This window comes from Tachyglossus aculeatus, chromosome 1 (assembly GCF_015852505.1).
Source record: "Tachyglossus aculeatus isolate mTacAcu1 chromosome 1, mTacAcu1.pri, whole genome shotgun sequence".
NCBI classification, from domain to species: Eukaryota; Metazoa; Chordata; class Mammalia; order Monotremata; family Tachyglossidae; genus Tachyglossus; species Tachyglossus aculeatus.
The window spans coordinates 94,467,882-94,493,566 of NC_052066.1; the positions used below are offsets into that span (position 1 = coordinate 94,467,882).

The 25,685-nt window shown below is 43.6% G+C and overlaps 2 protein-coding genes across 5 annotated transcripts in view; one reads left to right on the forward strand and one right to left on the reverse strand.

The window, feature by feature from the left end:
- P2RY14 (purinergic receptor P2Y14) overlaps window positions 1-19,641 on the forward strand; it is an 80,503-nt gene extending 60,862 nt beyond the window's left edge. For 2 of the 3 annotated variants that reach the window (XM_038757278.1, XM_038756682.1), the window contains exons 2-3: window positions 14,580-14,690; window positions 18,293-19,641. In XM_038757278.1, the coding sequence (XP_038613206.1) occupies window positions 18,317-19,330 (1,014 nt within the window). In that variant the 5' untranslated portion in view covers window positions 14,580-14,690; window positions 18,293-18,316 and the 3' untranslated portion in view covers window positions 19,331-19,641. Of the gene's footprint in view, window positions 1-14,579; window positions 14,691-18,085 lie in introns of all 3 variants that reach the window. The other variant, XM_038757986.1, reaches the window with a different exon arrangement.
- The window catches only part of MED12L (mediator complex subunit 12L), a 535,097-nt gene that overhangs the window by 351,363 nt on the left and 158,049 nt on the right, over window positions 1-25,685 (reverse strand). The window lies entirely within an intron of this gene.

Here is a 25,685-nt window from a genome sequence, read left to right on the forward strand (position 1 = left end):
CTCTGCACACAGTAAGCGCTCTATAAATACGATTGATTGATTGATTAATTAAAATAAGGAGAAGATTTGGGTTGTGAGAGCAATCTCACTGGGGTGGAGGGGTGAACACAGGATTTTAGAGGGTGAAGGAGGGAGCTGTAAGAGAAGTGGAGGCAGTGGGTGAAAACAACCCATTTGAGGAGTAAGGTCAGGAATGGTAGGAGGGTGATGGGATGACAGCTGAATGGTGCCGTGGGGTCAAAGGAAGGTTTTATTAGGGTAAGGGAGACAGAGATGTTGAAAGCAGAGGGGAGAGTGTGCAGGGAGGGAAAAAGAGTGAGCACAAATGTTGTCACTACAACTCCTTACCCACATCCTCTCTCCGGCCTGGAACTCCCTCTACCTTCATTTGCGACACATCGTCTCCCCAGCTTCAAAAGCCTACTAAAATCACATCTCCCCTAAGGGGTCTTCCGTAAGTCCTCATTTTCTCCCTTTGCCCTCTCATCTGCATCACCCACATATTTGAATTTCTAGCCCTTAAACAACTGATATTCATCCCACTCCTAGAACCCAGAGCACTTATGTACATAACGCTATACTCTGCTGTTTCCCTTACCTGTATTTTATTTCAGTGTCTGTCTTCCCCTCTAGATTGCAAACTCCTTGTGGATCGTGCCTACCACCTCTATTGTACTGTACTAAGCCCTCAGTATGGTGCTCTGCATACAGTAAGCACTAAATAAATATTATTGATTGATCCACTGATCTTCTAAGGTGTGAAGAGATGGGGTCAAAAGTGCAGGTTTAGGGGGGAGATTTCTAAAGCAGGTGGAAGATCTCCTCTTGAGACACAACCAAAAAAGATGAGAGAATGGATGTGGTGGTGGAGAGGGGATAGGAGGAAGCTGGGGAGGTGAGGGGGAGATTAGTGAAGTTCCACCCTTGATAGTTTCAATTTTGTCAAAAATTCTTGTCAATAAGGTCATCGGGAAGGCAGAGGAGTGGATGATTTCTTCCTTCCAGTAATATCATCATCATCAGAGCCAGGCAACAGTGTGATGAGAGAGATCTGAATCCTGTTTCAGGCCACAGCTCATATCTGCCTTCCACTTCCAGGAGTGGGAAAGATCAAACGGGGCTTGACCAAAGTGGGGAACAGTTAGGACTGAAGATTGTTTTGTTTTTCGAGGCAAGGCTGGTCTGACGGCTTTGGTGAAGCGATGGACCACTACTGCCCTCTTCACTACACTCTGAGTGAGGGGCCACTGCCTTCACCTCCAGACCAGCCCTCTGCCACAGCACCTCTGCTCTGCTGAGCAGAGCACGTCGATCAATCAATGGTCGTTACTGAGCACTTACAATGTGCAAAGCCCTGAACTAAGTGCACACGCTATGCACTGCATCACTCTCTCTACTTGGTCCCCTGCTCAGGAGGGGAGAGCAGAGTTACTAAATCACCTGGCTAACTTCTGCTCCTTCTGGGTGCTTATTAATCAATCCGTGCTAATTATAAGAGTTTGGACTAAGCTCTTGGGAGAGTGTGATATAACAGAGTTGGTAGACATGTTCCCTGCCTACAAGAAGCTTGCATGAGGGCAGTGCTTCCTTCATCTCTCTACCCCTCAGGCATGTTTTTTCAGTCAATTGTATTTACTGCTGCCAGGCTTCTGTCAGAGTGCCCACCAGGCCTGGAGGAGTGCAGAACAGGAGATGATCACCATTCAGGGGAAAAAAGCAAGTGCCCACCCTAGTGATGTCGAAGATGAGAAGCAGCATGGCCTAGTGGATAGAGCACACGCCTGGAAGACATGCATGTTGGGTAAAGTGACCTAGCCCTGCCGCGACCTTCTAGCCAAAACATCTCAGAAGAACACGTGTTCTGGCAGAACTCGGTGCACTTCAAAACATGAGTGTCAGCATCTCTATGTTCCCTAGGGGAAGAACTTTCATTCAATCATATTTACTGAGCACTTACTATGTGCAGAGCACTGTACTAAGTGCTTGGAAAGTACTATTAAGCAATTAAGAGAGAGAATCCCTGCCCACAATAGGCTTACAGTCTAGAAGCTGGGTGGGTGGGGGGGGGGGGGGAGACATAGAAATAAGTAAACAGGCATCAATAGCATCAATATAAATAAAATTATAGATATATACATATCAAAACAAGTAAACAGGCATTAATATAAATAGAATTATAGATATATACATATATACACAAGTGTTGTTGGGGGGAGGGGAGTAGAGCAAAGGGAGTGAATCAGGGCAATGAGAAGGGGAGGAAAAAGGGGACTTAGTCTGGGAAGGCCTCTTGGAGGAGGTGAGCCTTCAGTAGGGCTTTAAAGGAAGGAAGTGTGATTGACGGATTTGAAGAGGGAGGGCATTCCAGGCCAGACGTATGACATAGGCCAGGGGTCGATGGCAGGACAAGCGGGAATGAGGCACAATGAGAAGGCTAGCAGCAGAGGAGCTGAGTGTGTGCGCTGGGATGTAGGAGAGAAGGGAGGTGAGGTAAAACGGGGCAAGGTGATAGAGAGCTTTGAAGCCGATAGGAGCTTTTGCTTGATATGGGGGTTGATAAGCAACCACTGGAGATTTTTGAGGAGGGGAGATGACATGCCCTGAACGTTTCTGTAGAAAGATAATTCAGTCAGCAGAGTGAAGTATAGACTAAAGTGCGGAGAGACAGGAGGTTGGGAGGTTAGAAAAGATGCTGATGCAGTAATCCAGTCGGGATACTGATGCAGTAATCCAGTCAGGATAGGATCAGTGATTGTACTAACGTAGTAGCGGTCTGTGTACAGAGCACTGTACTAAGCACTTGGGAGAGTATAAAAGAACGGCAGAGTTTGCTAATCCAGAGCCCACAAGAATTACATTTTCCCTTTGCAGGTTGGGCCAAGGAGGCCCAAATACTGATCAGGGCTAGCTTCACAGGGGTGGAGCAGGGAGGACTGCTTGGCCTTGGAGTGAGGGACAAAGTAGCTATCCTAAACTCTCCCCCAAGCTTGTGGTTCCCACAGGCCCTGCTGCTAAAGTAAGGAGCTGTAGCCACTCCAGAGCCCTTTCAATTCAGATCTCCCTGAACCACTGAGGCAGGGTTTCTCTCCTAGCTCACTGACTTATAACTCTATAGAGGGGAAAACAACCATGCCCCTCAGTGCATATAAAGTCAATATTAAAAATCATTTTTTTTTTACTTCTTGGAAACCTTTAAGCCATTGATTGACCTTCTAATATAATTCATATGTTATTTATATCTATTTCCTCACCCTTATCTTCATCGATTTGGCTTTGTTCTTCCCCTAGTAGAAAGTATACTCCCAGAGGGGAGGAGTCACTTTAACTTTTTCAGTCTGTGTGGAGCACTCAGTTCAGTGCCCTGCATTTTACAGGGGTTTGGCCAACAGTGGGGATAGTGACCATGACACCCCGAATTGCATCATCCAGGTGGAGGGCTCGGGGTCAGTAGTGACTCATTCCTCCTGAGCTTCTTCACATACCCTCCCTACCCTCCCTCTCACAGGCTGGAAATTGTCCTAGTGGATACAGCAAAGGCCTGGGAGTCAGCAGGACCTGGGTTCTAATCCCAGCTCTGCCACTTGTCTGCTGTGTGACACCAGGCTAGTCACTTCACTTCTCTATGCCTCAGTTACCTCATCTGTCAAATGGGGATTAAGACTGTGAGCCCCATGTGGGACATGGACCTGTCCAAGCTAATTTGTTTGTATCTACCCAGCACTTAGTACAGTGCTTCGAACAGAGTAAGCAAATAAAAATGACAACAACAACAAGAAAAAAAAAAAAGCTAGGCGCAGCCTGGATGGGTGGCAATCAATTGCAAGGCTGTGTTAATAATGATAATAATTACAATAATGATATTTGTTAAGCGCTTACTATCTACCAAGCACTGTTCTAAGTGCTGGGGTAAATATAAGGTGATCAGGTTGTCCCATGTGGGGCTCACAGTCTCAATCTCATCTGTAAAATGGGGATTAAGACTGTGAGCCCCCTGTGGGACAATCTTATCACCTTGTAAACTCCCCAGCGCTTAGGACAGTGCTTTGCACATAGTAAGCACTTAATAAATGCCATTATTATTATTATTATTAAAAAATCCCCATTTTACAGATGAGGTAACAGGCACAGAGAAGTGAAGTGACTTGCCCAAAGTCACACAGCTGACAAGTGGTGGAGCTGGGATTGGAACCCATGACCTCTGACTCCCAAGACCGTGCTCTTTCCACTATGTCACGCTGCTTCTCTTCTAATCTTGCTGCCATCCCCATCACATGCAGCAGACAAGGTAAGGTGAGATAAGCTGACATCTTCTTTGTGGTCCGTGACCTACAAAGAGGTTGCAACAGGTTGTTTCATCTGCTTTGGCTTAAAGCTGCCCCGTAAGGGCTCAATGAATTCCACTGCTTGATCAATCAAGCCTCAAGGAACAGGATGTTTCATCCTGGAAAATTCATTCTACTCCCTCTCTGATCCTTGTTCTTCCTACTGCACCCACTACTGGTAAATATTTTGCATGCTTGTTTCCCTCGTTAGACTGTGAGCTCCTTGTGGCCAGCCACATTGTTTCTGGTGCACTTAGTCAAGCACTTAGTAGAGCGTGTAGCATGTAGTGCTAAATTACAAACCAAATCATTTTTTGGGGGGGGATACCCTCTCTGTAGGATGCCAGAAAAATATTTACCTGGCATAATTAATGTCACCTAAATAATAACGATGTTAATCATTAAGCTCCTACTATGTGCCAAGCACTGAGCTAAACTCTAGGTTAGCGATGAAGCAAGCAGTGTGGCTCAGTGGAAAGAGCACGGGCTGGAGAATCAGAGGTCATGGGTTCAAATCCCGGCTCCGCCAATTGTCAGCTGTGTGACTTTGGGAAAGTCACTTAGAGAAGCAGCATGGCTCAGTGGAAAGAGCCCAGGCTTGGGAGTCAGAGGTCATAGGTTCAAATCCCGGCTCTGCACTTGTCAGCTGTGTGACTTTAGGCAAGTCACTTCACTTCTCTGTGCCTGTGACCTCATCTGTAAAATGGGGATGAAGACTGTGAGCCCTACAGGGGACAACCTGATCACCTTGTATACTCCCCAGCACTTAGAACAGTGCTTTGCACATAGTAAGTGCTTAACAAATGCCATTATCATTATTATTCTCTGTGCCTCAGTTACCTCATCTGTAAAATGGGGATTAAGACTGTGAAACCCACGTGGAATAATCTGACCACCCTGTATCCCCCCCAGTGCTTAGAACAGTGCTTTGCATGTAGTAAGTGCTTAACAAATGCCATCATTATTATTATTATAACTAATCAGGTCAGACACAGTCTCTGTCCCACATGAGGCTCCCTTTCTAAAGGGAAGGAAAAAAAGGTACTGAATCCTCATTTTACAGAAGAGGAAACTGAGCCACAGAGCTGCTAAGAGGCTTATCCAAGGTCACACATCAGGTGAGTGGCAGAGCTGGGACTAGAACTCAGGTCTCCTGACTCCCAAATCCTGTGCTCTTTTCACTAGGCCTCGCTGCTTGACTATAACTTGGGGAAAAAATTGCAGTGTCTTGGATCTCTTCCTGATGCAGTTACCAAGATCAAAGCTAGAAGCAAACACTTCATGAAAACCCAATAGTATATTCATATTTCAGACGGTTTCTCAGCTGTTTTTTAAACAGAAAGTACTTTGGAGCAAGCAAAGAGTTGTGTGGATAATACACAGATCACTTCTGACAAGACAACAGAAAATGGGATAATAGCTTGATCGACATTTGTCTTATTGATTTCTTGGATGTCTTAATTTTTAAAGATACTTCCTTGTAACTTGTCAGGTTCTAGAAAAGCCATCCCCTCCTTTCAGAATTGTAAAGCACTGGTCAGCAGAGAGAGTAAGTGATTGGCTTTGAAAAATGCAGGTGGGTTTCCTGGTCACACCAGATTTCTGTTTTCACCCCGTGAATGAATCATGACCTTCTGACATTGTACAGGCTGTAGGGACTGGGGAAATGTTTTCCTTGTTCAACTCCTTTGCTTGAGGTTTTAAGTGAACAGCTGGTCACCGTTCGTCTTTAATGTATAATGCCCTGCACCGAGTGGCGTGATGATACTTTCCAAACTATTTTTTCACTGAAGTGCATAACTGTTCCTTGGGCAAAGAAGTTATTCACCTCCACTGCCCCCTGAAGTTTTTAAAATAATGAAACTAACAATTCATATCTTCACAGTCCCTAGCCTCCTTTTATGCTCTCCTTCAATTCATTTTTTTTCTCTCTCTCTCTCTCCTATGCAAGAGAGGTGAAAGAAACATTCCTTGACTTTACAGGGATTAAAGATTAATAGGACATAACCTTTGGTGATTCCACATCTTACTTGATCACCTGGGATATAACAGTCTTGTTGATCTTCATATTTTTTCACACTGACAAAACCCTCACCACCTCAAAGTAGACCCCCATTTCTGAATAACCATCATAGCCTTAAAAGGTCTCTGCTAGACAACCTAGATAACATCAACTGCTCTCAGAAGGGAGGGGAGCTTCCTGTTTTTGTTTTTTTCTAAATAAACCTCACTATAACAATGAAAAACAGACTTTGTGGAGATCTCCAAAAATGGGTTCTTAGGTGGAGCGGCTGATGTTTCCTTTTTCTCTCCTGAGAATTGATAAACTGATTACATAAAGTTGGGGAGTTTGGGGGATTTTCTTTTTCCATTTTAACTCCGGTCCTCCCTTATTGCTATTGAAAAGATATAGAGGCAAGGGAAAGGTGGATTAAGGGATGGGAGGCAGAATACAGAAATTTCCTTTTTTTTAGAAGATGTTTGTGGAAACGTTCCTTGTATATTATTGTTTCAAAGAAAAAAAAGGAAATAAGCCACTCAGGGCTCCCCTGAGAAAAATTCAGAACCTCAGAATAGATGTGGTTTGGGCCTCTCCCCTCCCTTAATGACCACAGCGACCCATGGGATCGGCATTCATTCATTCAATTGCATCTGTGTGCAGAGCACTGTACTAAGCACTTGGAAGAATACAATAAAACAATAAACAAACAGACTCCCCACTATCTAATTCACAGATGTAATCACTGGCATCACCGCTGGAGTGCCCGGGGTCAGTGGAGCCGCCTGGGGTTTCACAGTGACCCAGCTGTGCTTGACGCAAATGGGGACGTATTCTCGGGGCCTTGTTTGGGAAAGAGCCACCAGGAAGCCTCCCTTTGTAGACCAGGGTTCAGTTTTCTCAGGCAGAGAATCTAAAGTGTTGCTCTGTCTTTAATGCAGAGGCCCCACCAGCTATGGGGCCAGGAGGAGGGAGTGGTTCCCTTATTCTGAGCTGGCTGCTGAGTTTCGGTTTCTAGAGAAATGGCCACATCTGAGTGTCAGCTCATTTGTTCAGTCAGACTTATTACCCAGGAAAGTCACCAGCAATTGAGAACAGGATCACAAGTTCTAAGTGGGAGAAATGTACAGCAGATCTCCCTCTACTGATTTCCTCCATCCTGGTAACCCTTTCTCTTATGCTTGGGGAAGCAGCGTGGCTTAGTGGAAAGAGCCCGGACTTGGGAGTCAGAGGTCGTGGGTTCTAAAACCAGCTCTGCCACTTGTCAGCTGTGTGAGTTTGGGCAAGTCATTTCACTTCTCTTTGCCTCAGTTACCTCATCTATAAAATGGGGATTAAGACTGGGAGCCCCACGTGGGTCAACCTGATTACCTTGCAGCTACCACAGTGCTTAGAACAGTGCTTGGCACATAATAAGCACTTCACAAATACCATTATTATTATTCTGTCATTTACTCTTTCTCCCTAGAAAAGGAGAGGAAAGCCTGCCTTCTAGTGGAGTCTATTCAAAGTCACTCATTTTTTTGTATGGTATTTGTTAAGTGAACAAACTTACTATGTGCCAAGCACCGTAATAAGCACTGGGTAGACACAAGTTAATCAGGTGGAACACAGCCCATGTCCCACATGGAGCTCACCATCTAAATTTCCACTTTACAGATGATGTAACTGAGGCACAGAGAAGTGAAGTGACTTGCCCCAGGTCACACAGCAGATAAATGGCAGAGCCAGGATTACAACCCAGGTCCTTCTGACTCCCAAGCCCGTGCTATATCCGCTAGGCCATGCTACTTCCCTCATGTTTGCCAACCTAAATATAGTGTTTTAAAGTTTATTTATATCTTTCCATATGTTTTACTTATTTTATAAAAGTAGGGTTTTCTTTCTAAAGTATTTTCATGTTTGAAGCACAAAGCCTCAGGGTTCAGCCTCACTTCAAATGTTAGCCCCAAAACATTGACTATTTCAAATATCATATATGAAAGGGTAGTTTGTGAAAAGGGGCTGTTCAGTCATATTTTCCTGGCATCCTACAAGCAGAGAGTGAGGGTATCCCCCCATGGGTGATGGTAGTTGTAGTGATAAGGCTGTTTTGTGCTTCAAACTCTACTATGTGCTTGAGAAAGTGCACCAAAAACAAAATCCACAGTTACTGGCCGGCCACAGGGAGCTCACAATCTAACGAGGGAAACAAGCATACAAAATGTTTACCAGTAGTGGGAGCATTGAGAAGAACGAGGATAGGAGAGGGAGTAGAATTAATTTTCCAAATGAAACATCCTGTACCCCAGGGCTTGATTGACCAATCAAGCAATGCTATTTATTGAGCACCTGGGCAGATTTGTCCCAAATCTGATGAAACAACCTTTTGCATCGTCTTTGTAGATCACAGGCCACAACGAAGATGTCAGCTTATTTCACCTTACCTTATCTGCTGCATGCGAAGGGGATATCAGCAGATTAACAGGGCCTTGAAATTGACTGTCACCCTTCCAGGTTGCTCCTACTTTTGTTTTTCTTTGGTATTTTGAATTGCTTACTCTGTGTCAGGCACTGTACTAAGTGTTGGGGTAGATAAAAGCTCAATAGTTTGGACACAGTCTATTTCCCACATGGGGCTCACAATCTTGATTATTACCATTATTATTTAGATGACATTAAATGTGCCAGGTAAAGATGTCTCTACCTGATGGGTTTATTCATTCATTCATTCATTCAATCGTACTTATGGAGCACTGCGTGCAGAGCATTGTACTAAGTGCTTGGGAAGTAGAAATCGGAAACATATAGAGATGGTCTCTACCCAGTAACGGGCTCACAGTCTAGAAGGGGGAGACAGACAACAAAACAAAACAAGTAAATAGGTGTCAACACTCTCAGAATAAATAGAATTACAGCTTTATACACATCATTAATAAAATGAATGAGTAATAAATATGTAGAAATATACACAAGTGCTGCGGGGAGGGGAAAGGGGTAGGGTTTGGTGGGGGCAATGGGGACGGGAGGAGGAGGAGGAGAGGAAAAAGGGGGGCTCAGTCTGGGAAGGCCTCCTGGAGGAGGTGAACTCTCTGTAGGGCAGTGAGTGGACAGTACTGTTTAGGAATTCTTTCCTGAAATAAACTTCATTCTTCACGACAGTATAAAAGTCACAGAGTTCATAGCTGACTGGAGGGTGAGTATCATTTGATAAATAAAACCCTGGATGGAATTCCCTCCCCTCTCAAATCCACCAAACCACATCCCTCCCTATCTTTAAAACTCCCTTAAAAAGCTACCAGAATGAATTCCTTGATTAATCCCACTGCTATGGTTAAATCATCCCATCAGCCCTCACCACTACTATACATCTTGATTGATCTAATCCATTTATATATTCATTCCCATTTTTCCTACTTTAATTTTGAGCAGTTGCATTATATATGTTTACTCTTGTTCCTTTTTTACCTACCTGTCTCAGCCATTACATTGTAAGTGCACTGGGTGCAGGAATTGTGCCTTCTATTTCTATCATGTGTTTTCCAGGGCCTAGTATAAAGCTCTGAAACAGTAGATGCTCAAAAAAACTAGATAGAGATGATACTGTTACTATTGTAGCTCTCATATAAAAGTCTCCAAGAAAACAAAGGAGCAAAAAGCAATATGGTTTATGCCACAACAGCTCTAATGTCAACATGAATCATAGGCATGTCTATATCTTTCCTCTTTTCTCTCCGGCCCAGTACCACATGCTGCTCTCTATTCCTCTCTCGGTTTATCTCCATTTACTTTTTCATGATTCTCTATGACTCCTTTCCCTACCTGACTTAGTTCTTTCTTATCCACTTCTGCTATCCACTTCCTCCTTCCCCACCCCAGCCTTCAGGCCAGGAAGCAGTGGCCTGAACGTGATAAGAAACCATGTTTCCCTCAATGCTTCTCACCAGGGGCCTGATCCGGCGCATGCTACCTTGGACACACAGGATGTGGTGGGTGAACTGGGCCCCAGGGTTTGAGCGTTCAGGGGAGAGCTAGGGTCTGGACCAGGGACAGAGACCCCAAGATGATGGGGGTTACGGGGTGGGAGGGAAAGGGGAGGGGCATCATGGAGGTCTTCCCAGACTGATCCCCCTTTTTCCTCTCCTCCTCCCCATCCCCCTGCCCTACCTCCTTCTCCTCCCCACAGTACTTGTATATATATTTGTACAGATTTATTACTCTATTTATTTTGCTTGTTCATATTCACTATTCTATTTATTTTGTTAATGATGTGCATATGTGCAGAAGCAGCGTGGCTCAGTGGAAAGAGCACGGGCTTGGGAGTCAGAGGTCATGGGCTCTAATCCCAGCTCTGCCACTTGTCAGCTGTGTGACTTTAAGCAAGTCACTTCACTTCTCTCAGCCTCAGTTACCTCATCTATAAAATGGGGATTTAGATTGTGAGCCCCATGTGGAACAACCTGATCACCTTGTATCCCCCCAGTGCTTAGAACAGTGCTTTGCACATAGTAAGTGTTTAACAAATACCATCATCATATAGCTTTAATTCTATTTGTTCTGACGATTTTGACACCTCTCTACAAGTTTTGTTTTGTTGTCTGTCTCCCCCTTCTAGCCTGTGAGCCCGTTGTTGGGTAGGGACCATCTCTATATGTTGCCGACTTGTACTTCCCAAGCGCTTGGTACAGTGCTCTGCACACAGTAATTGCTCAATAAATATGATTCAATGAATGAAAGCAGCATGGTTTAGTGGATGGAGTACGAGCTTGGGAGTCAGAAGGACATGGCTTCTAATCCCAGTTCCACCACTTGTCTGCTGTAAGTCCTTGGACAAGTCACTTAAGCTTTTCTGTGCCTCAGTTACCTCAACTGTAAAATGGGGATTAAGACTATGAGACCCATCGGGGACAAGGACTGCATCACTCCCACGGCTTCAACTATCATCTCTATGCTGATGACACCCAAATCTACATCTCTGCCCCTGCTCTCTCTCCCTCCCTCCAGGCTCGTATCTCCTCCTGCCTTCAGGACATCTCAATCTGGATGTCTACCCGCCACCTAAAACTCAACATGTCCAAGACTGAACTCCTTGTCTTCCCTCCCAAATCCTGCCTTCTCCTTGACTTTCCCATCACTGTTGATGGCACTACCATCCTTCCCGTCTCACAAGCCTGCAACCTTGGTGTCATCCTTGACTACGCTCTCTCATTCACCCCTCACGTCCAATCTGTCACCAAAACCTGCCGGTCTCACCTCCGCAACATTGCCAAGATCTGCCCTTTCCTCTCCATCCAAATCGCTACCCTGCTCATTCAAGCTCTCATCCTATCCCGTCTGGATTACTGTATTAGCCTCCTCTCTGATCTCCCATCCTCCTGTCTCTCCCCACTTCAATCCATACTTCACGCCGCTGCCCGGATTGTCTTTGTCCAGAAACGCATTGGGCATGTTACTCCCCTCCTCAAAAATCTCCAGTGGCCACCAATCAACCTACACATCAGGCAGAAACTCCTCACCCTCGGCTTCAAGGCTCTCCATCACCTCGCCCCCGCCTACCTCACCTCCCTTCTCTCCTTCTACAGCCCAACCCGCACCCCCTGCTCCTCTGTCGCTAATCTCCTCACCATGACTCGTTCTCACCTGTCCTGCCATCGACCCCCAGCCCACGTCATCCCCCTGGCCTGGAATGCCCTCCCTCCCCACATCCGCCAAGCTAGCTCTCTTCCTCCCTTCAAGGCCCTACTGAGAGCTCACCTCCTCCAGGAGGCCTTCCCAGACTGAGCCCCCTCCTTCCTCTCCCCCTCCCCCCGTCCATCCGCCCCGCCTTACCTCCTTCCCCTCCCCACAGCACCTGTATATATGTATATATGTTTGTAAGTATTTATTACTCTATTTATTTATTTATTTTATTTGTACATATTTATTCTATTTATTTTATTTTGTTAATATGTTTTGTTTTGTTCTCTGTCTCCCCCTTCTAGACTGTGAGCCCACTGTTGGGTAGGGACCATCTCCATATGTTGCCAACTTGTACTTCCCAAGCGCTTAGTACAGTGCTCTGCACACAGTAAGCACTCAATAAATATGATTGAATGAATGAATGAATGAATGAATCCAACCTGATTAGCTCGTATCTACCCAAGCAGTTAGTACAATGCCTGGCACATAGTAAGCAATTAAAAAATACCATACAAAAAGGCTCAGTCAGAACTGTCAGAGAAAAACATGTTAGCTTTTCAGCAAGTCCTCAGGACACAGAGAAGATCAGAAGAGCAATTGAAATCTGGTGGGTGGGTTCTCCAAAATTCTTACTGTTTCTCACTCCTGGAAGAGAGGGGAGGAGCAGGAAAGGACAAACAGAGACAGGCTGGCATTTTAACAAAAGACTCTGTTTCTTCTATCCCCAGAACCACAACAGCTTAGAGAAGTCTCCAGATCAGCAAGGGTTCAACATAGCCATGCCAGACATGGACTGAACCAGAGATACAGCCAACATGTCTCTTGTATTTAAGGAGAAAGGCCAGGAGGATGGTAAATTAGAATTAAAACTTCTGGAAGGCAGGGGTCGGGTCTATTTACTCTTTCTCTATTGTACTCTCCCAAGTGCTTAGCACAGTACTCTACACCCAATAAGAGTTCTATAAATACCATGCTTTGACTGATGGATAGATGTAGATGACAATAATAATGATCCCTGCTGAGAGACAGAACTGTCCTTCCCCAATTCAAGCATTTCATTAACAAGAGGTGACAACGAAGAGATTCCAGAGCATCTCTGGGCCTGAAACCTCATTGGATAACAGGGGGTTGGAGTTTCCTTTACACAAATACTGCTATTAACTGCTAAGTACCTACTAGGTGCCAAGCACTGAACTAAATGCCCATTCGCCAAGCTAGCTCTCTTCCTCCCTTCAAGGCCCTACTGAGAGCTCACCTACTCCAGGAGGCCTTCCCAGACTGAGCCCCTTCCTTCCTCTCCCCCTCGTCCCCCTCTCCATCCCCCCATTTTACCTCCTTCCCTTCCCCACAGCACCTGTATATATGTATATGTTTGTACATATTTATTACTCCATTTATTTATTTATTTTACTTGTACATACCTATTCTATTTATTTTATTTTGTTAGTATGTTTGGTTTTGTTCTCTGTCTCCCCCTTCTAGACTGTGAGCCCACTGTTGGGTAGGGACTGTCTCTATATGTTGCCAACTTGTACTTCCCAAGCGCTTAGTACAGTGCTCTGCACACAGTGGGCGCTCAATAAATACGATTGATTGATTGATTGATTGATTGATTGACAGGCGAGAATGAGGTACAGTGAGGAGGTTAGCGGCAGAGGAGCGGAGGGTGCGTGCTGGGCTGGAGAAAGAGAGAAGGGAGGTGAGGTAGGAGGGGGTGAAGTGATGGAGAGCCTTGAAGCCAAGAGTGAGGAGTTTTTGCATGATTCATAGGTTGACAGGCAGCCACTGGAGATTTTTGAGGAGAGGAATAAAATGCCCAGAGCGTTTCTGCACAAAGATAATCCAGGCAGTAGAGATTGATCCGATCATAAAAGGACCACCTGCTGCTGTGAGAAGGAATAGGATCTCGGAGGTGGTTTTGCTCCTGGAGAGCCACGCTAATAATCAACACTATCAGATCAATCAATCATATTTATTAAGCATTTGCTGTGTGCAGAGCACTGCACTAAGTGCTTGGTAGAGAACAATATAACAGAGTCGGCAGACATGAACTCTGACCACAGTGAGCCTACAGTCTACTGGGCAGGGAACTTGTCTGCTAACTCTGTTGTATCGTACTCTCCCAAGAGCTTAGTACAGTGTTCTGCACATAGTAAGTGCTCAATAAATAATATTGATTGATGAGTTTACAGTCCACAGCCTATCCCTCATGAATGAATCAATCGCATTTACCGAATGCTTACTGTGTGTAGAGTTCTGTACTAAGCACTAGGGAGCATACACTATAACAATGTAACAGAGTTGGTAGACATTTTTCCTGACCTCAATGAGCTTACTCAAAACAACTAACTCTTAGGAAGAAACACTAATGAACTTCATTGTGGCAAAATGTGTACAGCACCTCCTGAAGGCCGGATGGGCTGTGAGATAGAGGAAAAAACCCCAAATTCATCAGTTTAACCATGGTATTTACTGAGTGTTTACTGTATGCTGATCACTGTACTAAAAACCTGGCACTGTGTTAAATTTATTCCCAGATAAGTTCTTTTTAGACAGTTGTCTCATGTAATTTAACTACCTGTTCATCTCTTCATCCAAAGGTACTCTAATAAAGAAGAAAGGAGGTTTGGATCACTTTAAAGATGGCCAAGAGCAATAGGACTCTGATACTATAGTTACTGCAAAACCACTTCTCTTGCCTACAGCTTAAGGTAAGAAAATAAAGTTAATACTGCCCTTATAGATTAACCTGCTAACAATTAATTGCAGGCAATAAAATGGCAAGAAAACCATGGAGGTACTGTTCTCCTTCCCAGATGTGCCTCACAATGTCCTTTAACTATATCTGCTTTTGGAACAAAAGATCCGACGAATAGACTGGTTACCATTGGAAAAAGAATTCAGTACAGCACTCCACAACCGAACCAATAGAAAATTGAACCTAAGAGGACCTGGGTTCTAATCTCAGCTCTGCCACTACTCTGCTCTGTGACCTTCGGCAAGTCACTTAACTTCTCTGTGTTTCAGTTACCTCATCTGTAAAATGGGGATGAAGACTGTGAGCCCTACATGGGACAAGAACTGTGCCCAACCTTGTATTTACTCCAGTGCTTAGTACAGGGCCTGGCATTTAGTTTTTAACAAATACCATACAAAAAAAGGGGGAAAAAAAGAATCTCAACCTTAATACTGCATCAGTTTAAGCATGAGTCTAATTCTACTGAGAAAATTCCTGAGTGATATTGCTGTCATTTATATTACAATGAATGTGACCATTTTTCTTTTACTTTTTTTACTGTTTTCTTTTCCACAGTAGTCATTTTTTTAGCATTTTCAACTGACACACTATATCGCTACACGACAAGCTTGCCCATTTTCAGGACTCCTGGGGCCTGGTCCTCTCCTTGCTCAAACATAGCTCACTGCCTTTGGTTTCCACTAAGTCAATCGGTCCTAACTTCATTTCCTCCTCGGTAACTGGGCATTTAGCACTGGGGACAAGAGAAACACTTTGCATCCCCACGGGGCTATTTCTAAGAGATCATACCAGTAGTTTGGTGGTCCCAGGTAAGCCAACACATGGTGCGAAGACCTGTCATGCCATTACCCTGCCCTTCTTCCCCAACTACCCACCCAAACCTAAACTAGGAAGTTCTAGTCACAAGGGCTAATAATAATAATAATAATAATAATAATAATAATAATTACAATATTATTGTTAAGCACTTACTATGTGCCAAGCACTGTTCTAAGTGCTAGGGGAGATACAAGGTAATGAGGTTGTCCCATGTGGGGCTCACAGTCTTAATACCCATTTTACAGGTGAGGGAACTGAGGCATAGAGAAGTTAAGTGACTTGCCCAAAGTCACACAGCAGACTAGTGGCGGAACTGGGATTAGAACCCACAATCTCTGACTCCCAAGCCCATGCTCTTTCCACTGAGCCATGCTGCTTCTAATAATGGCAATTATTAAGCACTTTCTATGTGGCAAGCACTATACTAAGTGCTGGGGTGGGTACAAGCAAATCGAGTTGGACACAGTCCCTGTCCCACATGGGGCTCACAGTCTCAATCCCCATTTTACAGATGAGGTAACTGAGATCCAGAGAAGTGAAGTGACTTGCCCAAAGGCACACAGCAGTCATGGGGTGGAGCTGGGATTAGAACCCATGACCTTCTGACTCCCAGGCCCAGACTCCACTAAGCCACGAGGCTTGGTCTGGAGAGAGGTCAGTCTAACATGGAGATACAGGGAAGACAAGGAAGTCCTACTTTTCCAATCCTCCACCAGCTGGGGCCTTCAAATGCCAACTTGTCCTGGATCATCCATTTTCTCATTCCTTCCTCTTTGCGCCCTGTGGAATCACCCTGCTCACATACCCCTAGTTACAGAGCCCACTCTTTTCCACTTCTGATTCACATTTGCTGTGGATTTGACTGGTCCTTAAGAATGATCTAAAACCAACTGAATCATCTGAAGCCAGACCGAGTCGTCTTTTCTCTTCCATCTCCACCACCCACGAAGGAACCAGGGCTAGAAGTTTCCTCCTCTGATTGTTGTTTTTAAATGTTGTGGAAGCCATGCTGAGTTACAGATATATGAACCTCCCTGGCCAGAGACCTACTTTGATAAGAGCAGAAAGTCATGGTACCTCACAACTTCCAGTGCTAGAGTTTGTTCCGCAATAGATGTTATCTGAACTGTGCCCCCCCCGCCCCCCAACACACACACACAAGCAGACTCTTCCTTGATCTCAATTATTTATTTTACTGTTTCAGAGGTAAAAACTCAAAGCAGACCTTTTTTTGGTACTATTCCATTATGCACACAAAGCTGTGGAGCACAGTGGTGTGTCAGTATTTACAGGGACATCCTCAGATGTGGCCAAAGCAACAGAAATCAAGCATTTGAGGTGGTTTTTCAAAATCTAAATGGAACCTGCAGGATGCTACTTGAGGAACATGAGGACCTAACTCTAGTTTTGTTCTGCTTTTCTAGCCAAACATTCTTTTTACCCACTACTAATTTGAGATACACTTCCCTGAGCAAATGTCTTTATTTGGCCATTAAGGAACTAAGGAATTTGGCAAAACTTAACTGTCAGCAGCAGATTCTGCCTTCCTTCCAAAAGGAACATTTAAATAATATCAGCAACGAAGACTGGATTACTGGTTCTTCCTCTTCTTCAAAATATTTACTGATTCAATGATGGGTTATTTTGTGCCTCTTGGTGGGGGAAAGGACTCTAGGAGCCCCATCGTTCTCTCTCCTTTTAACAAGATGCCTCCCTTTTCTCTCTCCTCACCCACCCCTCTTTCCTAAACCAATTCCTCTTTCTCTCTCCTCACCCACCCCTCTCTCCTAAACCAATTCCTCTCTTTCAATAGCAGATATGGAAGTCTTTCAGAGGTCTTCCAACCTGATGCCTGGGGAAACACTTCTGCCCTAGGGACTTTCCATAAGAACTTTCCCGCTGCCTCAAATTCCCAGATCCATGCTAAATACATCCCCTGGGATACTTTACATGCCTATCAATCAAGATTTAGCTTGGACTGGGGTGAAAACACATAGAAAGGTTCAGAAATTCAGACACCTTAAATTTGGAAATTAGAAAGCAAAATGCCAGCTGAGGGTATCAGAGAAGAATCATCTGCAACCATAGCTTTTTTAGACTTATTACCATTGAGAGATAAGATCATTACCTTTATGTTTCATTTCTTAGTTTCTTTTTTAAGGTTTTTACTAAGGACTTTACTATGTGTTGAACACTATTCTAAGCACTGGGGTAAAGTTAATCAGGTTTAACACAGTCCTTGCCCCATATGGGGCTCATAGTCTAAGTAGGAAGGAGAATAGGTACTGAATCCCCATTTTGCAGTTGAGGAAACTGAGGCACAGAGAAATGACTTGCCCAAGGTAAGAAGGCAAGCGGTGAAGCTGGGATTAGTACTCATGTCTTCTAGCTCCAAGGCCCATGTTTTATCCAGTAAGCCACGTTGCTTCCTTAGCAGTCCAGAGTAAGATTTCTGCAATATGTCCTAAGTATTAATATCTGGTAAGTGAAGTATGGGAAACACTGACTTTTGCTTGTCTTTTGTACTAGGCCTATTTTGAAGTCACTCACACTTCTCTTTTCCATCTATTACCAAAAGATGGCATAATCCAGTTCCTGATAAAGAAATCAAGAGCTTAAAGGTCAATTTCAAGGATCAGTTTATCGATGAGCATGGTTTAAACCAACATGATTTCTGTTCATGCACCTGGCAGGTTGAAATGACATTCAGTTCCACTGTTTCTTGTGTATTTTTAGTGCTCCAAGTTGAAACGGTAGAAAATGGTCAACTCCAGTACAGACACTCTGCAAAACTCCTGTTCTGATAACAGCCTGATAACCCAACAGGTTATCCCACTGCTTTATGGCCTTGTTTTTATTGGGGGCATTCTTCTCAATGGAGTTGCTGCTTGGATTTTCTTATCCGTGCCGAGCACCAAAAGTTTCGTTGTGTACCTCAAGAACATCGTTGCCGCAGATCTGCTAATGAGCCTCACGTTCCCCTTCAAAATTTTGGCCGATTCAGAAATCGGTCCCTCCCAGTTAAATATCTTTGTGTGCCGAGTTTCTGCTGTGATCTTTTACCTCAACATGTACATCGGAATCCTGTTTTTTGGACTCATAGGTTTCGACAGGTACTATAAAATTGTTAAGCCCCTTTTGGTGTCTGCAGTCCACAGAGTCAAATACAGCAAGATTCTCTCCTTTCTAATATGGGCCACCATGCTGTTTCTGACGATTCCAAACATGATTTTGACTAACAAAGAGGTGGGCAATGAAACTTACACAAAGTGTGTGAAACTGAAAGGTGAACTTGGTTTAAAATGGCATATGGTTTCCAGCTACCTTTGTGTTGGGATTTTCTGGGTTGTTTTTCTACTGCTCGTTGTCTGCTACACAGCTATCACAAGAAAAATCTACAGTTCCTATCTTAAATTCAGGAAGCATTCCCTCTCAGCCAAGAAAAAATCCTCTCGTAACATTTTCAGTATCATGTTTGTGTTTTGTGTTTGTTTTGTACCGTACCATGCTGCCAGAATTCCCTACACACGAAGTCAAACTGAAAATCAATATAATTGCCAATCCAAAAAACTCTTGTTCTACATAAAAGAGTTCACTCTGCTCCTGTCTGCTGCAAATGTGTGTCTTGACCCCATAATTTATTTCTTTCTCTGCCAACCATTTAGAGAAAAGATATTTAAAAAGCTACATATCAAGTTAAAGCCTCCAAGTGATCCGGAAATCTCAAAAAGCAAAAGATCCAATACAATTCACGAAAGCATGGGTACTTTATAAGTTCCAAAATGACTCCAACTAATCAGTTTGCTATCTACAAATGATCTGCACAACCACTAGTGAGGTCTAGAGGAACTAAGGTGTCAAGAGACCTGGGTTCTTATGCCAACTCTGCCATTGGCCTACTGTAACTTTGGGCAAGTCGCTTAGCTTTTCTGGGCCTCAGCTTCCTCCTCTGTAAAATGGGGACAATCATACCTGCCTCTCCCTATCTCAAAGAGATGTTGTGAGGATAAAGTGAGATCACCGGTAGAGAGCCACCTGAAAAAGTAAAAGCATGATAAAAATTCAATGTACTAATATTCGGACAAATTCCCTTAGCTCTGATCCTAAAGGTAATATCAGTTATCTCATCTGTAAAATGGGGATTAAGATTGTGAGCCCTATGTGGGACAGGAACTGTATCTAACCTGATTATCCTGTACCTAGCCCAGAACTTGTACATAGTACCTTGGCACATAGTGCTTAATAAAGACCATAAGAAATAAAAAATCATATAATTCATTCACAATATCTGAGGCAGTTCCAGAGTACTTCATTTTACAATAACCCCAAGGGAAAAATTAGCCCTCATCCAATTTACTCAAGGAATGAAAATCTTTCCTCCATGCATTTTATGAGCCTTTCAGTCAGCTAGAAAATTCCCTAGCTGAGGGTTGATGTGATCAGTGAATGTTTAACAATGCATTGCCCTGGAGTTTAGAACAGATATAAAGATGAGTTCTCCCTGGCCTTTCCTCCTAGTGCTACCACCCCCATCTCACCCAACCATTTATACTGCTCAAGTGACTCCAGGAGAGGTGGCTTATCATATTTCACTAATTCTACAGCTTGACCCCTTCTTTTTCTGCTTTTCTCCTTATTATCTTCATTATGCCCATTGAGAAGCAATGTGAACTAGTGGAAAGAGCATGAGCCTGGGAATCAGGAGCTGTGTTCTAATCCCAGCTCTGCCATTTGTCTGCTGTGCAACCTTGGGAAAGTCACTTAACTTCTCTGATCCTCAGTTCCCTCATCTGCAAAACAGAGATTCAATACCTGTTCTCCCTCCTACTTAGTTTGGGAGCCTCATGTGAGACCTGATTATCTTATATCTACTCCAGTGCTTAGTACAGTGCTTGACACATAGTAAGTGCTTAACAAATACCACTAACATTATTATCATCATTATTATTAGCATTAATAATAATAAAGTCTCACCTAAGTGCTCACTGGGCCATTTAGCCAACAATAATGAAAATAATGGAGAGTAGGGAAAGGCAGGTACTACAAAAGTTCTCATAATTTGTGAAAGTTACTTCACTTCCAGAAGTTTCACTACCTACCTAGCACAATCACAGTTCTTTTGTCTGAACTAATCAAATTCCTAAAATTCTTGGTCAATGAGGGTAGGGCTACAGTCACAACACTCAGGTATTCCTCACAAGTACTCACATGCATTAGGGTCTGTACATCTGTATAAAACATGGAGAGCACCCAACTAACTTTCTAAGAATTCACATTTAAAGAAAGGGGGAAGAAGTGAGTCTTTGGTAATTGAAGTAGACAAGAACGTACTGAAGTAGCAATTTACTCTATGACAGAAAAGGAGCATAGCCTAATGGAGAGAGCACAGAGCTAAGAGTCAGGAGACAGAGGTTCTAATCCTGACTCCATTTCTTGCCTGTTGCATGACACTGGGAAAGACACAACTCTTTGTGCTCTGATTTCCTCATCTGTAAAATGAGGATTGAGTATCTGTTCTCCCTCACCCTCAGACGTTGAGTCCTATGTGGGACAGGGAAGAAACATGACCTAGTGGATAGAGCATTGGCTTGGGAGTCAGAAGGACCTGAGTTATAATCCCAGCTCCACCACTTGTCTCCTGTGTGACTTTGGGTAAGTCACTTCACTTCTCGGTGCCTCAGTTACCTCACCTGTAAATTGGGGATTAAGACTGTGAACCTCATGTGGGACAGGGACTGCGTCCAACCTGATCAGCTTGTATCTACCCCAGCACTTCAAACAGTGCTTGACACATAGTAAGTGCTCAACAAATACCATCATTATTATGCCCCATCTGATTTTCTTGTAACTACTTAGCACAGTACTTGGCACACAGTAAGTTTTGCAAAAGAATAATGTTAATTCCTTATACCATATGGATTATGTCTTGGTTTATTCCAAGGTTTTTGAGTTGGGATAGCTTTATAACCTAGCCTGAGTCCCTGATAAGATGAGGTACATCATTTTCAAGTGTACCAGCTTATGAAATAAGAAAGGCCCAGTTTCCTCAATGCTCGTCTGGGAGCTGCGTTCTGTTTTTATAGACAGCAGGCAGCCAGACAGAGGTGGGATGTACTGTCAGCTATTTTTGCTCTCTCAGCTAAGTAGTATTCCAAAATCGAGCAACGTCAATTTGGGTAGCAGGATGGAGGAGTGGAATTACAGGAATTCATTTGTAAATGGAAAAACATTCATGAAATCCCCTGAGGGCAACAGATACTATTAGGCCTGAGACTAGAGCTGGGAGAAAATGCCTATTTTACATTTAACCTGATGGAATGAGAGAGAATGTCATAGAAGCAGCATGGTCTAGTGGAAAGAGCACGGGCCTGGCAATCAGAGGTCTTGGGTTCTAATCCTGGCTCTTCTGTAGGTCTGCTGTGTGACCGTTGGCAAGTCACTTAACTTCTCTGTGCCTCAGTTTCCTCATCTGTAAAATGGGGCTCAAGATTGTGAGTCCCATGAGGGACACGGATTGTGTCCCGATTACCTTGTATCTATTCCAGTGCTTAGAACAGTGCTTGACACATAGTAAGCGCTTACCACAAATATTATCATAATTATTATTATTATAAATGTCCTGGCTCTTCAGTTATGTTGAGCACAGGGATCACTGACTGAGTGATGGTCTGTCTTGTACCTACACCAACACTTAGTACGGTGCCTGGCACATAGCAAGCACTTAACACCACAACATATTAATCTAGTGGATGAATTAACTCCTAAATTTGCTCAAAACCATAAGGAGACAGCCTCAGCTGTTGGACTGCAATTTCAGAGGCAGGAAAATTAGTCTGTCTCTATTTCAAATTGACTGAGAGATCTTAAGCAAGTCATTTAGCCAACAATGCACTTCCTCCCCCATTGCTTAAATTCCCTCTTACTGAGCAACCAGGTGTTTTGGGAAAGGGATCACTGTATTTTTTTTGTTCCCCATCAGCTGTGTACACAATGAACAACCCAACCCATGCTTGCCTCCTCTCATGTTTTACTATGTTTGTACTAAGAATAAACATGCTATTTTTACTAACCCCCTATCTTGTCTGTGGAGTTATGGGAAGCAAGAGGCTGAGAGACTGTTAGCATGCATTCTGAAAACCACACCACAAAACTGCCCAATATTTTTGCTATCATGAACAGTAACAGCAGATTTCCCTCTATTCCTGTTCCTCTGGGGAGGCAACATCTTTGGTTTGGAGGATAGCTTTCCCTTCAGTGGGTCTGCTATTCAATAGTTTAATCAATCAAGGGTATTTATTAAGAAGTTACTAGGTGAAGAGCATTTTATGAAGTACCTGAGGTAAAATAGTGAAAGCACACAATCCCTGCTCTCAAGGAGTTTATAATCTAATGGGGGAGATGTAACACAAAATTATTTACCAGTATGGGGAAAAAGAGAATGCAAAGATGGATGAGTAAGCAAGAACTTAAATAGTTGTGTGTGTAAATCGATATGCACGTCAAGTGCTATGGTGGCTATGAGCATTTAGTTGTGAGGATATAACCCAGGGAGAAGAAAATTAAGTTGGGGAGTGCCTCCTGGAGGTGACAGAAATTCAAAATGAATGTTGATCATAATTCAATATTCCTCCACTCCGTATGAACCCATAAGGCTCATGACAACGGTCACGTCACAAGGTATTTTCTTCCTAATCCTTCTCCTCAGTCTGGTTCAGAGGATCCACCTTGCTGTGACTGGGCCCACATGGAACACGTCATTTTAGGTGAAAAAGACTTTTCTAGAGCCCAGCTTTCTTCATGGCCCTAACGATATTCCCCATGTTTTGCCAGACTTTTGGAGACGATCTAAGACCTCTGAGAAATGATGGGTGCATGAAAAGAATTCTGCCTGAAACACATCCCTACAATCTTAGAGTACAGCCAATCTTAGAGAGGATAGCAAACCCAGAAACTGCTAGAAATCTGCTATACTCTGGATAAACCCACCCAAACAAATCAAAACTGATGGAAAATGTCAAGAACTAAAATCCACTAATTCTATCAGTCAACTCTAGTATTAGCAAACTGATTTACACCCCTATTAGTACACATGTATGTATGTCTGCTTTATTTATTTAATGGTGGGCCCTTCTAGATGTAAATATTTTCATGTTTAACTCCTCTATTGGAGTGGAAGCTCCTTATGGGCAAGGAGTGAGTCTGTTCTGCTCAGTGCTGTACTAGTATCGATTAATGGTATATATTAAGTGCTTACTATGGGCAAAGCACTATACTAAGCATTAGAGAGAGTACAACAGAGTTGGTAGACATGAGCCTACCCTTAAGGAGCTTACAAACTAGTCAGGGAAACCAACACTGCAATAATCTACACATAGGGAGAAGCAGTTGAGTATAAAGATATGTTCATAAGTGTTCCAGTGTGGGGGATGTGGTAACAAAGTGCTTAAGTGATGGCGGAAGTGCTGAAGTGTCAACCCAAGTGGGTGGGGAGATGAGAGATTAATCACAGAAACCCTCCTGAAGGATATGTAATTTCAGAGGGTCTTTGAAGATGGGAGGAATAGAGGTCTGCTGGGTGAGAAGAGGGAGGGAGTTCCAGGAAGACAGGAGGCCATCATCAAGAAAGGTTTGAACAAAACCCAGTGAGTAGGCTGGCTTGAGAGGAATGAAGTATGTGAACTGCGGTGTAGTGGGGAAACAAGGATAAGTGGGGGAGGAGAGAAGATGGAGTGTTATAAAAGTTAGAGGTCAGGAGTTTCTGCTTGATGTGGAAAGGACTGAGAAAACATTGGAGGTTTTTGAGGAGTTGGGGGCATGTAAGAATGATATTTTAGAAAAATGATCCAGGTAGCAGAGAGAGAATTATGAGCTAGAGAGGGGAGAAGGGAGAGACTAGAGGCAGGAAGATGAGTGAAGAGACTGATATAGTAGTTTCTTCAGGATTTGATAAAATTAGTGGATTAACATGGTAGCTGAACAGAAAGGGATGAAGAGGCAGATTCTGGAGATGTTGTGAAGGAAGAATCAACAGGATGCGATGACAGACTGAATATGTGGATTGATAGAATTTGAGGGGTCAAAGAATATGCTAAGGCTATGGGTTTGAAAGATAGGGAGAATGGACAAATTATGAACTGTGAAAGTTCATAGGAGCAGAGAGGGTTGGGAGGGAAGATGAGAAGTTCAGTTTTGTACATGTTGGGTTTGAGGTGTTTCAGAGCCACATCCACATAGAAATATCTTGGAAGTATGAGGAGATGTAAAACAGCAGAGAAGGATAAAGATCTGACTAGAGAGGTAGATGTGACAGACATCTCAAGGAGGCGGTAGTTCTGGCCGTGTGAACAGATGAGTTCCCAAAGGAGTGAGCATAGATCGAGGAGGAAAAGGGACCCAGAACTGAGCCTTGAGGGACACTGACAGTTAGGGAGTCAGAGTCAGAGGGCTACTAGTCTGAGTACAACTGGCCAGAGAACCAAGAAGTGGACAGTCAGAAAAGACAAAGTTAGATCATTTTCAGGAGAATGGGGCTGTCAAAGGCACCAAAGGTGATGAGGAGGATCCGACCATGAAGTGTTCATTTTATTTGGCAAGAGGATTATTGACAACCTAGGAGAGAGTGGTCTCAGTAGAGTGAAAAGGGTGTCATCTGGACTTTAAGGGGTCAGGGTCAAAGTTGGAGAAGAGTAAGTGGAAGCAGTGATTGTATATAATCAATTTGAAGACTTTGGACTAGCATGGTAGAAAGTAGATGTGGCAGGATTGTCTGTACACCTGGCTGCTTCACTGCAAAGTTCATCTCCACTAGCCTTAGAGATCAACTGAGTCACTCGGAGATCAGGTTCACACCACTGTAACGAAACCCAGCTCTCTGCCTGAACCCATCAGAAATACATATTGGACAATGCAGTGGGTGGATGTGTTAGTCTTATACCCATTCATAAGTTCAAGTCAGACAACTCATAACAAATTCAAGCTGCTAACAGATCAAAAGAAAGCAGCTGAAGATGAAAAGACCTTGGATTTCCCACTCCAGAAGCAAAAACCTAAATTTTCCCTTCAACTCAGTCATCCTCCCTTTAACACTAAATCACAAGGAAAACAGATTCATTACAGCCTGTCTTTGACT